At 30.6% G+C, this 16,361-nt stretch overlaps 1 protein-coding gene and 1 long non-coding RNA gene across 2 annotated transcripts; one reads left to right on the top strand and one right to left on the bottom strand.

Moving 5' to 3' along the window:
- Positions 1-674: 674 nt before the first annotated feature.
- Positions 675-4,153, top strand: LOC107005798. Its single transcript, XR_003575454.1, has 2 exons — positions 675-1,135; positions 3,734-4,153. It is a non-coding gene; the product is annotated as an uncharacterized LOC107005798 (long non-coding RNA).
- A 4,768-nt stretch (positions 4,154-8,921) lies between these two features.
- Positions 8,922-11,489, bottom strand: LOC107006737 (L-ascorbate oxidase homolog). The gene is made up of 8 exons (XM_015205251.2): positions 11,352-11,489; positions 11,129-11,238; positions 10,684-10,954; positions 10,508-10,610; positions 10,079-10,424; positions 9,627-9,992; positions 9,430-9,508; positions 8,922-9,350 (listed from the first exon to the last, which is right to left on the bottom strand). Exons 1-8 carry the CDS (start codon positions 11,487-11,489, stop codon positions 9,132-9,134), a joined length of 1,632 nt encoding a protein of 543 aa, XP_015060737.1. The 3' UTR covers positions 8,922-9,131.
- Between the last annotated feature and the right edge of the window lie 4,872 nt (positions 11,490-16,361).

The following is a 16,361-nucleotide window of genomic DNA, read 5'->3' as shown; positions in this document are numbered from 1 at the left end:
AAGGTGGGGTGGGGGGTTAGAAGAAGAAAGAGAGAGTGATGAAATGAGAGTCCCCAGAAGAAAAAATGATAATTCATGTCCTAAAAAAGACACACTATTTTAACCAAATTACTGTAATAATAATAAAATAAAATATGAATTAATTGACTCCTAATTAGTCAAAAAAAAATTAAATAGATTATTACTAGCCAATATTTTTATGGGAAAAAAAAATTAATTAGTAAACATTTTATATATTAAATATTAAATATATATACAATTCTATTTGACTAGATTTTCTTTTTATAACAAAATAAGTTTGAACTTTAAATTTTTTATAAATATATTTTTCAACGGTTTTTATTTATCTAATTTTTCGTAATTCTTATAATTATTTATTGGTTTTTTATTATACAAATGATATTAATTGTCAACAAATTTTTTTATGATTATATTTCTGTTAAATTATAAATTACAAAGTAAAATAGTATCATAATAGTTATATTAATTAAAATTTTATTGTTAGGCTTGAGAATAAAATAACTAATTAAAATTTTATTATTAGCCTCAAGGATAAATTATTTTTGTTAAGGGTAAAAGAGAAAAAAATAAATTTTATTTTAAAACAATGAAACAATTTTCATTATTATGTAAAAATAATAATTTTTTTAAAAAAAGGACAAAGTACAAATCACACTAAATAGATGAACTCCCAAAAAAAAAAGTGTCACTAGACTGCTGCAATTCCTAAGAGATCATTTGCCCGCCGGCGAGTATTTTCCCGGCGACATTATTCCCGGCGTCTTCGGGCATCGTAATGGCTTCCTCTATTCCACCACCGAGATCGGTCGCTTCCGGCGGTTTCCAGAACCCTAATAAGTCATTAAGCTTCTTTGCAAACGCAATGAAGAGAAAAGACAGTTTCATACAGTTTTTCGCCATGACAGGAATACTTCTATTGAGTTTAAGATCGCTTGGGCAAAAGTATCGTATTCATAATCTAATGGAGGATAATGCTGCGCTTGAGGAAGAACAACAAGGACTTGTTCGGCGAATGGATCATATTAGGCAAAGCTTGCTTGCTGAAGCTGCTGCTGAGCCTACTGGTCTCTTTGCTTCCCGTCTTCGTCGCCTCTTCGGTGAAGACTGTTGAACAGTAAGATTGTGTTGTTCTATGTGAGTTATTCCTGCATTTTCTGCTTAGTGTTAATGAATTAAGCAATATATATGAGTTTTCAATTATTTGTAGATGTGATATTTTGAAATGAAATAGGATGAATGCTGCAGAATTGAAAAAGATGATTTTTTTTGTTTGATGTCTTAGAATTACACAAAGCAGACTACAACCTAGCTTTAACTTAGCTTGCTTGAGCCTTTAACAACACTTGGACATCCTTTGGGACCAATTATAGATGATTTCATCGTATTACCAGCTCGCTTAGTGATCGAGCCTAAGTCGATTTATTGTTTGATCAATGGACTTGATCTTTACGTGGGGCGTTAAAACAAAGTGTCTGTCTTCAGAAACAACATGTAAAGGTCAGAGGCGTAGGAATTTTAGCTTATAATAGCTACTATGGAAACTAATTGAGCAGGCCTTACCAAAGGGAAGTGAAGAAGAGAAAAGAAAACCAGTGTTTTATATTGTATAGTGGTTTAGTCGATGACATCCCATGCGATGCATTAAGAGTTTAAGTTCTTAGATGGTCATCCAAGATACAGAAATAGCTTAGTGAAATCACTTTTGTTTGTTTTATACCAATAAAATGACTCATGTTTTACCCATTATCCCACAAAATAACCCCCGCATGAAAATCACTAGAAAATGATATTACTGGTACCTTTGGTTTGAGAGTCCGTAGGTATAAAGTCATCCTATAAATATACCTTTATGCATATAAGAACTTCGGAAAAATTATCTAAACTGAGCATTTTTATCCCCTTCACACTCACCTGATGAAAAACCTCATGACTGCCTTCAAGAACTAGTATTTGGTAGCAGATAAGTAATTTACGGCCTGAATTTCAGGGATTCACCAATTGAAAGTTGGAACGGGTAGAAGAACCTGTTTCTGGAATAATAGATGGTTGGATGAAGAGAAATTGATGGTTGAATTTCCCTTTCTGTGCAACTTAGCTAGAAATAAACAATATTCAGTTGCTGAATGTTACACAAAATAGTCATGCTGTAGTAAAAATAGTTCCTTTTATCAGTTTATGTATATTGTGAAGATTGGAGATGTTGAGTAATATGTCCTCTCTGAGCAGCTCAACTGTTAGCTTTACGACTATCCTGGACTCATGGTGTACAGTCTTTCTATACAATAATTGAATGAAAATGTTGTGGCCTTTTAGATTATTATGGATGCATGACATCATTTGTTTTTTGCCCAGATGAAGTACACACCATAAAGTATCGAAACTACTCCTCCTGTCCATTTTATGTAACATACTTTCATTTTTAGTATGTTAAAAAGAATACCATACTTCCTTATTTAAGAAAAAATTATTTTTTAACTTTTTATTTGACGTTTAATGAGACAATTTATAGTCAGTCAATTGTCTCTGGTTTATTTACACCACTAGTTTTAAAAGTTAGTCTTTCTTTCTTAGACTCTATTCCTCGTCATACACCGCCACATAAATTGGGATAGAGAGGGAGTATCTGTCTTTGGGTTTGGCATTTCTGTGGTTTGTTCTATAATGCCTCCTTAATAGTTTAAAGATTGTGATACCCATATCTCTGTTTCGAAAAATAAATCAGGCTCGATTGTTTTGGAAACAGCTGGAAGGTACGTGTCTGTTGGCTGGATTAAACATCAGTAGTTTGGAGGCATTTTTCTCTGTGAAGTTAGTTTTCTTTGGAGGAGTTCTTAATAAAGGACGAGGTGAATGAGTGATAAATCCATGTTATTTGTCATTTGCCATGCTTTATTTATGTTGCAACTCTTTTCAAGGACATTGACAAAATTGTGTTTCTTTTTTAAAAAATTGAAGTAACCATTAAGGGGTTGTTTGGTAGGGTGTATAAGAATAGTACTAAATAGGGTGTATTAGTAATGTTGGTAATACTTGGTATTAGTTATGCAGACATTAGTTTTAATCAACTATTTGGTTTGTTGTATTAAATGAATTTGGTGTATATAGAATTGGAATAGTACCCCATATTATTGATTCCATGGTTTACTATGTGAATAGTACTGAATAGGGTGTATAACTAATACATAGGATGGAAACACTATCAAGCAAGGGATTAAATAATACCAAGGCTAATACATGTATTATTATGCCTCTTTCAAAACGTTCCCTTAGTGTCTATACCTGAATAGAGAGGATGCAGATGATACTTTGCTTCAAGTTTTTCTTTCATTTTACAAGTTTGTCTTACTTCGTAGAGGCTGAACGAGATTGATAAACTGCAGAAGTGGCTGTGTAGTTACTCTTCTATCTCTTCGGCCTTAAAAGATGAAATTTTGTTGTATAGTTTTCGTTTTTTTTCAAGAGGGAAGGGAATGGGGCGTGGAAGGGCAAACAAATTGAAAATTCGAACTTCCACCTGTATGTGTAAGGTGGGTAAGCTCATTTCACCAAGTGAGACATACCTATTCCCTTTAAGTTGTTTTTACTTTTTGCTTCTTTACAGATTTCATTTCGTGTCCCTATTTTCCTTTGTCTTGAAGTTGCTTCCTACTGTGAATTATGGCAGATTTTAATAACAATTAGTATGACACCAAACTTGGTTGACTGTTTTCAGGCATCATGGATTCAAACTGTCTGGAACATACGCTCAATCATGTCAAACCGAAGCAGAATTTACCTTCAATTCCCTAATCTCTAGATCACGATATACAGTTCAATTACTTGACAGTTGACAATAAACCTGCCGCTTTGTTGCTTCAAAGGATGGCGATTTACTTGCCAGTTCGTTTATGCCAGATTTGTCTTTGGAGTTTGAATCTGGTAATTTTGTGAATCACGTTGTGCTTCTTTCTTCGAGTGCTGTTATATATATACAGCCTGAGAGAGCAATGTAACGATTAAGTAGTAGTACTGGCTTAGTTTACACAACTTCTAGTTTTATTTACACATAACACTGAGTTGTCTTGAATCATAACAAATAAATGGTTGTTTTCTATCTATTTGTGGGAAAAAAACAGCTGATGTTGCAACAAAACATGTCTCTTTGATGGTAGAAACACACTATTATCGAGTTTTAAGATATGATTGTCCCTAAAAATGAAGATTGGTGACCTAGATGGCCAGGGTCATTTCTTGCGTTAGTTGAGCTTTATGTCCTTTCAACATTCCTTTTCATCTTGTCTTATCTTGGACGCCGCAATGGTTTATTGTATTTTATATATAATGTTTACTCTAAAGATTAAGAGGATAGAGAGTCTCCCTTTTATAAATCCAATTTGGATTGATTCTCAGGATCGACCCCTTACCATAGGCATGTCTACCGACACTTGACAAAGTCTTCGGCTTGCTTTAGCTATGAAAGAAAAGAATGAGAATTGAATTCCATCTTTCGAAAAAGGAAAAAAAATCTGATATACCGTTCAACTTTATCATTTAAAGCTTATATGTCCCTCGCTATGAAAGTAGTAGCTCATATACACCCTTACCGTTGTACAAACAGCTCACATTTTACCTTTAACTTTTTTAAGAAATAGTTTTCATACATAAATTATTTTTTTAACTTCTTTTATTATCATTATTTGAGTTTTTAATTCTTAATGTATTTTTTCTTTTATTCCTTGATGTAAGAAAAAAAATTAAAACAGTTTTTTGGCTATATTATAATTTAAAATTATTTTTCGGCTATACTGTAATTTAGTTTTTGTATTTGGAAAAAAATTGGGTCATCTATAATAAATTATACAAGAATATTAGTGAAACATAAATAAATTTGACCATCAAAATAATAAATCTAAATTAGACATTAAAACAAAAAAAAAAGTCAAAAGAATATATGTTTGAGGAGGATTAAGTATACCCATATGGGATTATATTTTGTTTAAAAATATTATTAAAAAACTAAACTAAAAAATTTTTCACTTCTGTTAGAGAAAAGGGTATATATGAGTGATTCCTATACCGGTAGAGGTATATATGAGTCACTTTCATAACGAGGGATATATCAACTCTAAATGACAAAGTTAAGAGGTATATCAGACCTTTGCTTCAGCTAATATCCTTCTTTTTTTTTTTGTGTTACAATTCTAGAACTTAACGGAGTAAACAATATTAAAAGTATCTTTGGGTTGTTTTAATCCAATAGAACTGAACATAACATAACGTGAATTTCTAATCATAGATACAAAAACAATAATTCTTAAATTATAAATTTTAAGACAACTAAAACAATAAGAGTAGAACCAAATGCAATTTATTTTAGGGTAAACAAATAATGTATCTTAATGTTCGTAAAACCTATACGTAAATTATCTCTAAAATACATAAAATAATAATGAAGAAATAATGAGTTTTACACCTAAATTATCTCTAATAATACAAGAAAATAATGATGAAGACATAGCAAATAATAAGGAAATACCTCTGCTAAAAAAAACTACTTTAACAATTTTTAATAACATATTTTTTTCATTCATCTTGATTCTTGACTTATCTTAAAGTAAAAAAAAGTTGCATTGAGTCCTAAAAGCTAAAGACTCTACAATTACTTTTTCGAACTTTTTACTTACAGATAAAATTACTTAATTTCCCTGTTTTATTTACAAAAAATTAAAAAGAATAAAACATAAATAAAAGTATCATGTTTTAAAATTTTCAATACCATCACTGATAATTATTTTCAATTATCTTCTTAATATTAGTCATGTTGTTGTTATTTGAAAAAAGATCTAATAAATAAGATAAGGAGTATGAAAAACGATGCTGAACTTTTGGATTATTTTTTTTAGTGAACATTTACCCATTTATGAATAATAACATTTTTGGGTTTTGAAAAATTGTTTTTAAAGTAATATAATTAATAATTTGTTACTCTCCGATTTTAATTTGAGTATTTAGTTTACCGAAACACAAAAAATTTACATCTTCAAAAGAAACAAAATTGTACCTAAAGAAAATGTCAACATTTTTTTTCTTCCTTATTCTATGAAATTAACTAAAATGTCAATATTATATTTTCTTCTTTGCTTTTTCTTAATAGAGTATTTAAATTAACGTCTCCTATTTAAAATGAAAAAAAAAATTGTATAGAGTCCTAAAACCAAAGACTCTACAACTAATTTTTCAATGTTTAACTTATTTGGAGAAAAATCTTCCCTCCGTTCTACTATTTTACCAGTAATTTGTAAACATAGCTGAATCGATAATTATTTTTGAATATATCCTTAATATTAAATGGTGTGTTGTTATAAAAGAAAATGTCAAATATTAAAATGGAGGAATCATTTATTCTTCCTTATTCTATGCAAATACTAAAATCCATGCATTACATAATTCATTTTTAGAGATGATACTGTTAACAAAATTTTCTTTATTCCTATGAGCTTGAATTTGAAACATGTAATTAAAGGTAGAGAAATATTAAGTATCCCTCTACCGTTTATGTTGATAAATAAGTTGATATTAGCGTTAGAGATATATTTGATTTGATTTGACTTATATAAGAATGGGCTTAATTTAGCTCAACTTGATGTCAAAGACTTGCTAAGTATTAAATTTATTTTCGGAAAATGGTATAATGTTGTGCCTAAGTATCAAAAATGATTTCAAATTATGTTCTTTTACTTATTAAACTATAATTATGCTGCAACGTTATATTTAAACCTAAAATTGTTATATTAGTTTACACAACTTCTAGTTTTGCTTTAACATAACATTGCATTGCCTTGATTGAATTATAACAAATGAATTTGTTGTTTTCTATGTATTCGTGAAATTAATTAACAAATGTTATAATAAAATGTATATGGCATTTTGTTTGTGGAATCATTTTTGTATCGACTTCTAATAAATGATAGTCTCCAACTCTCTAAAAAAGAAGTTGGTGACCTAGATGGTCAAGATCTTTCCTAACCTTATCTGAGTCTTATGTCTCTTCAACATTATTATTCATGTTGTCTTGTCTTGGGCACCGCAGTGAATTGATTATCCTACATATAATATCTACTCTAAGGATTAGGAGGATAGATGATCCCCTTCAATATATTCGATTGAGATTGATTCTCAAGATCGACCATAGGTGAGTCTATCAACACTAGACAAAGTCTTCGACTTGCACGATATCACCAGTGGCGGAGCTAGAAATTTCTTAAAGGGTGTCCAAAATTAGCAACTTGTTATGTTAAGGGTGTCCAAAATAGGTTATTTTATCATTTCATATATCATTTTACTTGTAAATAAATTATTTTTTTCCGACAAAGTGTGTCCAATTAGACACCCTTGACACTATGTGGCTACGCCACTAGACATCTCGTTCCATTTGTGAAAAGATTGAGAGTTAAGTTTCACCTCGTGAAAAACACAAAAGGTCCTCAAAAGCGTGGTTGATTTGTTCTTTTACCACTCAGTCATTAGGCCTTATTTGTTTGCATTAAGATTAAAACATAACGTTTGAATTTGAATGCACATCTAAATGATTAAGATGTTATTGTAGATCTGAACATTGAATTATTAAGACTGTTTGTTTTCTCACCATCAAATATATTAAATTAAAAGATTATAAAATATAAAAAGTATAACAATACTAATATACTTTTTAAAGCAAATTTATACCAGTAGACAGTGTTCTAGTGGCTTACCTTTACCAATCCTAATGAGATACTTATCCTTTACTAATTAACAATCAATAATCATGAAGAAAATACGAGCTAGAGATAACTAGATATTCTATGATCATCACAAAGTTTATAAGAACTCTATAAGATATTACAAGTGACCATTCTTAAGTAATAAAAAATCATAAAAACCAACGAGAAAGTTGAGTTATCAACCTCAAACTTCCTTTTACAAATGTATGAACTATAAAAGATAGATTGACCTTCTAAGGGGACTTGAAGTATTTTTCTCTCGTCTTCTTCAAATCTGTCCAATAGCACTTGATAGTCCATCACTTCTTTGCTTTATTGGATCTTGTTAAAGTTGTTGACACTATCATATGATTCTGTTTCGTCGGTCGCATCAATGGTGTCTTGAAACAAACTCCTCTACGACTTTACCATCTCAACTATGCTTTCTTCCATGCTTCGTTTTGTTGTTGCGTTGTTACCTCGGAGAAATATCAGCATTCCTCTTCCTTTTTCTCAGAGATGTCCTCATAGCAAATTTATCTAGGACCAAGTACTACTACCACAATAATACTCATACACTCAATATAATTTAAACAATATTGTAATTAAATGTTACATCTTTAATATATTTTTGGAAATATTAATGTAACATAAGAACACTAAACTAATAATGAATATACAACATAATATCATCCAACTGTATCAAATTAATCAAATGTTGAAATTTTTAAACTGAATATATGGACTGTATTTATTTTTTATGGCCATAACATTAGTTAATTTATTATCCTCCAATAACAGTATATGTGTAGAAAAGACTGCTATGAAGCTTCAATTCCATGTAGCTCGTCTGGTGAAAGCTCGTCCAGTGGTGGTATATTTGTAGCTCTTTTGGTGGTAGCTCTAGTGGCTCATCCGGTGGTGGTACATTATTGAGCTTAATTGGAAGTACTTTTCATATTTAATATTCTTTCTTTTGTGTGTAACAATTCTAAAACTTACGAGAGTAACAGAATCAAACATAACAGAAAGTGCTAATCATTGATAGGAAAACAACAATTCTTAAATTATAAATTTCAAGACAACTAAAACAATGAGAATAGCACCGGTTATATACATAGTAACACAAAAAGTAAACTTAACACAAAAAGTAAGCAAGATAACATAAAAGTAGGAAAGATATCACAAAATAATAAGGAAACATTCTATAACATACAGAAAAAAAGAAACTTACAATAGTTAAAGCACAATAAACAATTTAATCAGAAATGAGATCATAAACTACGACAATCTTATCTTGCAGGATAACGAGACGACACTCAACTACCTACTTTTAACACCCTAATCCGTGAAAATATTATATCAATCAAATCTATCAATTTCAGTTGGCCCTTAGTTTAACATGGTCTTGTTGTGGAATTCAGACACCTTGCCACATAAAAGAGCATTACTTGGAATCAGATATTCATCTTGTAAGGAGGTTGATGTTGTGTATACCCTCATATATAGTTGTTGTCCAAGATATCGTCGCGCCCAAAACTCTGATCTTATGTTCCAAATTCCCACATTGTCTAATGCAATGTATATCGCTGTCCATGACCTTGGATACACCTACATTTTCCAGCATTTTCTGTTAGTCTTCTTTCCGAGATAAGAAATCATTTCATAGTATATGAATTAATCTGATCACCTGAGTTGTGCTACGATAAACTGCATCACGAAGATTGTATTGATTCCTGCTTGTTGGAGTCCAGTGTCCTCCGTCCATGCTAACATTTAAGAATAATTCACCTCAAAATCAAACACAACTCAATAGCACTCCCTTTTTCTCAATTGGGACGGAGGGAGTAATAACTAGAAATTGGAATAAATGACGAGTGTTCTTACCCTACTACCCAAAAGGCATAACCAGCAATATGCCAACTTTGAACGATCCTCTCCTTGTTCTCGAATACAATCTCAATGAATGTCCTATAGTCAGTTTGCAAAACAGATGTGTTGAGTTGAATCCTTCCACCGATAGGGACATCATGTATGTTTCCGGGGTAGAATCCTCCTATCTTGAAGTAGTCAGCTAGCTTCAATGGAGTGTCATCCGTGGGCACAAACGACACACTATTGACAGCATATCTCTGCTCACCATTCACCTGACCAGCAGAGGTTGCAAGTCTGATAGTTCTAGTTGTACCAATCATACCATAATGATACGCGCCTTGTGGGTTAGGCCTTGGTCCATTAGCTGTCAAGTTAGTCCTAATCAAAGACACGAAAAAAATGAGCACCTAGTTATGTTAAAAGAGCGAAATATGACAAGTAAAGTGGTGAAAGCAAGTTCACACCTGATTGAACGTGCTTGGTAAAGTGACCAACCAACTTCGATGGTTGGTCCACTAGGGATCGGTCCAGAGACCGTGCTGTTAGAGGTGCTGTAGTGAAGTACACCAGTGGTAGTTAGAACCTTAGACGTGAAACGAGATGAAACAACAATGTAGTAGTCCTTTGGTGCTTGATCAGCTGTGATGAGGACAGAGTATGATTGTCCAACATGAACATCGAGTGAGGTATACGTCTCCTGCATTGTGTGTGTACCCTCTACTTCCACCAACGTCAAGTTGTGTCCTTCAATACGAAAGTTCAGTGAATTTTCCAATCCAACATTCAATATCCTCAGTCTATACGTTTGCCCTGCAGTACTCATACATGTTAGAATATTCCTTTTCTAACTCTGTTACACAAACAGAATTACGAACATTTGCAGTTGTATTTACCTTGATCCACTGTGTAGGTAGCGCCATTAGGGCCGCGACCATTGATGAGAATACCATCAGGAAAAGGCAACTTGTGTCCTCTGTCAAGAATTGCTTTAAGGTTCTGTATCAAAACTAATAAGTATCAAAACAAAATCGTCAACAAATATAATGACATCTAGCTTGGTAAATTGTACCGTGTGATTTCTCTTGTACCAATCTCCAATAAGGACGGTGAAATCGCCAGCATAAGCAGGGAGAGGAACATGCACGAAAGGTCCGCTAAAGATCCTGATGGAACCAAAACCACCAGCAGCTTTGTGAAATGCAGTTGTTGGAAAATAGTAAAAGCTTCCTATTTGATCCTTCATTTGCAAACGGTATGTGAAATTCTTCCCCGGTGGTATGGGGCACGTCGTGCCCCATACTCCGTCTTGATATGAATTTCTCCTGTTTTGCACTCCGTGCCTATATACATAGATTTGCAAACGAGTGATAAAAGAACGATATGCATACATCACAATGTGGAAAAAAAACATAACAAGGTGACGATTGTCCAAGATCACATTAGTGTGACCATTTCATATCTATATATTTTTATTCATTTGATAAAATCAAGATAACAAATAAGCCAAAAATTACCATGAAAGAAGAAAATCATCATCCAAATTGTTGATGACATTGATAATAACATTGTCATTTGTGACAGAAATAATATCAGGTCCAGGAAACTGCCCATTGATCAAAATTCCCTATACACAAACAAAAAGAAAAAACATTACTACAAAAATCGAATCCACAAAACATAGAATAGACTATCTATATCACACTCGTTCCACAACACGAAAAAATTAAACAGACAAACCTGTTGTGGAACACCAAGAGGAGAAATAGTTCCATAAGTAACATTCCATTCGTAGAATCTATAAGGATTTTCTGCTACTATACTATTCACAACGAGAAATGATACCAAAAAAACTACTAATAATTTGTTTAACAGCATTTTTTTTTCTTCTTAGTGTTTTTTTTAACAGAGATGTTGAATTAACTCTCATATTTAAAGTAAAAAATAGTTGCATAGAGTCCTATAAGCTAAAGACTCTATAACTACTTTTTTTTTTTCAAAATATTTAACTGAGAAAAATACTCTCTCTATTTTATATTTTATCAATAATTTGTAACGGTAGCTTTCAGTAAAAAAAAAAAAAATCTCACTATTTTCAACTGTATGCTTAATAGTAGCTACACAGTTATTTGAAGAATTATTATTTTTTCAAATGAGCATTGAAAAAAAACTAACGTAGAGAGTAATTAAATACAAAAATCAAAAGGTATCATTTTTATTTTTTTGGGACCTAGAAATAATTAGTGTTAGGGTAAATTTTGGAAAAATAAAATAATGAATAGTAACATTTTTGGGCTTTGAAAATTTGTTTTTTTGGAGGGGAGTACAAGCTTTAATAATTTGGTACTCTCCCATTTCAAATTTAAGTGGATTAATTTAACTAAGCACAAAATTTTTAAAAATAATACGAATTTTTTAATATTGTTATATTAGATTAAAAATGTAATATAATGTACTAAAATGCATTTTTACATATTAGGTCTTAAAAATTAAAATCTACCTGAAACATTGAAATTATATAGAGAGTTAGTTAATATTGAGACATTTTAAAAAAAAAAAAGATCCTACCAAAAGAAAATGTCAACATTTTTTTTCGTTCATTATTCTATGCAACTAACTAAAATTCATCTATTTTCAGGGTCGAACTCAAAAATTTTAACTAAAAATAGAAGAATCTTAATCATTTCATCATAATTCATGTTGATAAATAATTAAAAATTGTCATGAGCGTTGAACTACGTTCGATTGATTACTTCGATTTGAGCTGATATAAGAATAGAGCTTGACTCGATGCCAAGACTCACTAAGTAGAAATGTATTGAAAATAATTTTAATAATCATTCTTAACATTATATGTAAGCCTAAAATTGTTTTTCTTTTTACTCCAAGATGATGTGAAATATATGAATTTTTAAATTTAAAAATGTGACATTATTTTATTAGTCTATGTATAATTTTTGTAGAACTTATAACTATATCACATAGAGTTCAAAGCTCAATGTTGACTTCTTATTAATTATCAGATCCAAAGCCTATTAATTGATGAAATCTATGAAAAAAATTAAAACTTGAAGTGCACTTCATGCTGAGTTATTTGACAAATAATTGTTTATACAAAGTGTTTAATATAATAATATAATAAGACAATTTTGACTTGATAATATTAAGATAAGTTGTTTTAATGCCATAATAAGTCAACTAAACTAATTAAGATCAAGCATAGGGAAGGAGGCAAAACGTTTTTAAAAAATATTTTAACCTAAATTTTGATGAACTGAAATATGTTACTCTGAAATATCGAGTTAATAAATAAATAGATCAATAATTAATTTAAACTTAGACGAATTAAAATATCTTTAATTGACCAAACTGATAAAACCACTTCCCCTATCTACATGGAACAACAATAACAACTCTACAAAGTACAAAGTTATAATTTGTTGAATAAAATGTGACCGATTAATCAAACCAATAAATCACTTTCTCCTATCCACATGTAACAACAATAAACATCACTATAAAGTCATAATCGAATCTTTTTATTGAATAAAATGTGACCGATTAATCAAACCAGTAAAACCACTTCCCCTATCCACATACAATAACAATAACAACACTAAAAAAAGTCATAATCAAATCTTTCTGTTGAATAAATTTTTACCGATTAACCAAATCAGTAAAACCACTTCCCCATCAACATGCAAAAATAATAAATATCACTATAAAGTCGTAATTGAATCTTTTTGTTTGAATAAAATGTGACCGATTAATCAAATCAATAAAACCATATTCTCCTATCCACATGCAACAACAATAAACATCACTATAAAGTCATAATTGAATCTTTTTATTGAATAAAATGTGACGGATTAATCAAACTAGTAAAACCACTTCCCCAATAAATTTTTACCGATTAACCAAATCAGTAAAACCACTTCCCTATCAACATGCAAAAATAATAAATATCACTATGAAGTCGTAATTGAAATCTTTTTATTGAATAAAATGTTACCGATTAATCAAACCAATAAAACCATATTCCCCTATCCACATGCAACAACAATAACAACACTAACAAGTCATAATCAAATATTTCTCTTTTGGTTGACTTTGTGATTAATGATTCAAGGGTGTGTGGATCAAAAATCTAACATGTAACATACGTTATAAACAAAACAAAAAATGTTAACTCAAAAACATGAATGAAACTTATGTGTCAACAAATACATAATGTATTTTGTGCCCCCCAAAAAAAAATACATAATGTATTTACAAGAAACTCAGATGTCAATCAAAATGTATTACAACATTCTGAAACCATGATGTTACACTTACACTACGAACTAAATTATATTCAACATGAAATCGAGATGGTCGAAAAATCGTGGCAATACACTACTAGAAACAAAGGTTTTTCCACCTACGAATCATTGGGAAATTCATATGAAAACTGTGAAATTAGGTCTTAGGCCTAACTCACACCCCAAAAGCTAGCTCAAAGGGAGGAGGATTGCCCAAGCCTTATAAGGAGTCCACCCATCTCATTAATCACCGATGTGGGACTTTTGTCATTCTTTAAAAAACATCCAAAGGAATGTTTCCTTTTGTTGTAGCACTACCCTCCTCCTTCTTCTTTTTCGTTGTTTATTCTATTTTTGGAAAAGGGTTAAAATTATTCTTTAAGTATCCGAAATAGCTTAAATATACCCTCAAACTATATTTCAGCTCAAAAAATATTCTTACCGTCAAACTATTGGGTCATACCTACCCTTCTAGTTAAGGATAGCTTTGATTATTTTCCGTAGTCATCTATGTGGAAGTGGGGTTCGTTTGTGCACATGTGGCTTCAGCACACACATGGATTATTTTGTTAACTAGAAGGGTAGGTGTGGTCCAATAGTTTGACGAGAAGGGTATCTTTGAGCTGAAATATAGTTTAAGGGTATATTTAAGTTATTTCGGATAATTTAAAGGTAGTTTTTACCCTTTTCACTTCTATTTTTTAAAATATTGACGGATAACAAATGTGAATCGTTTCAAGCAAATCATTTATCAAAAGAAATAAAACAGCTAGAGGATTTCATATCTAATAGTTGAGACTATAATCTAGAGGATATTTTGAGTTGTTGAGGATTGAATAATCAATGTATACTTTTTGTATAACTAAGTTATATATATTCATTTCTTTTTAGTATATCATAATGTATATGCAATGTTTAATTTCTATTACTTTTGGCTACGTTTTATGCAAATGAAAAAATAACTATATTTGTTATAAGTCAATTACTTCAATATATATATATATATTATATACATATATATAAGTCCGCTGGCCCGTACGTTTGGAGCAATGTGGCTTGGGCAGAATAAAAAAATGAAAAATTACATAATATAGCAAACATTAATACATATTTAAGGTGAATAGCTATAGTTTACTTTTTTGTGTTTCATAGATATACTTAAATATTAAATAGCAAAGTTAATCAATTATACATGAATAATCATTTTTTTTCAATTATATTAAGAAATATCAAATAGCAAAGTAATTAGTATAGACCTAATCAGAAGCGGAGCCAGAATTTTTAATAAAGGGTTCAAAATCAGTAGAAACAGACACATGAAGTAGCCGAACAGAGTTCGACATCTACTATATATACACATAAAATTATTTTAACCATGTATAAATAATATAATTTTCCGCGGAAGAGGGTTCGGATGAACCCCATTCGTACAACGTAGCTCCGCCCCTGGGCCTAATCAATTATGTCAGGCATGTTTTCAAATACAGTAACCCTTTAACTATAGTCATTTTTATAAGTTACTCTAAAAAAAATAAGTAGGATACTAAAAAGTAAGTGAATAACAAAAGGAATCCAATTAAATGACTACACACACATATATATATAATGTATCAATATTGTAGTATAATTGTATAATGATGTATAATTATGTATCAAAGATATATATATATACATCTATAGCAACAGTTCATCTTTCTTGCAAGTATTTTTTTTTTAATTCAGATCAACTCAAATCTCCTCTAAACAATTTCAAAATTTAGAACGAATACCTAAAAACAAATTGTATACCTCTTTTTAATGCAATTGGTAATCCAGGTCTATCAATGGACACTTAAAGCCTATATATGATGCCCATATGTTTGGTTTGAAACATAGATGGGCCTAAGTTTGTTTTGAAAAGTGACGGGCTTAGTATTTTTTTATATATACGTGTCAGATTAAAAAATAACGTATTTTTGAGGATTCAATATGAGAGTGTAATGTTTAGAGAATCCTATCAACATAACTTTTTTATCGAGATGGGATGTTGTATATATTACAGATACAGAGCGTGTCAAAGTTCGATAACATGACATTTCAACTAGTCAATCAGGTATTTGTCGTCTCTCATCAACATAAGAACTCTGACGTCTATTAAGACTTAGACATATAGAATAATAGTATTAACATATCATATTTCAACCTCTAAATAGAAAAACTTAGTGAAATTCAAATCTAAATTTTGGATATGTTACAAGTTTCTTTTTACTCCCTTAGCTTTTTTACTTTTTACCAAGAAATTGTTACTATTGTACAATCCTTTTTAAGTTTTTTTTTTTTTTTTTTACTATATGAACTTATTACAGCTGTATTAATTATAACTAATTTGAACTCGAACTTTGTTTGACTTCCTGTCTAGATGCATGTTCTATATATCTTATCAATACTAAAGAAGAATTGACCATCTATA

This window comes from Solanum pennellii, chromosome 12 (assembly GCF_001406875.1).
Source record: "Solanum pennellii chromosome 12, SPENNV200".
Classification (NCBI taxonomy): Eukaryota; Viridiplantae; Streptophyta; class Magnoliopsida; order Solanales; family Solanaceae; genus Solanum; species Solanum pennellii.
Note: the sequence above shows the minus strand (reverse complement) of the source record. Positions and strands in the feature narration are given on the sequence as shown.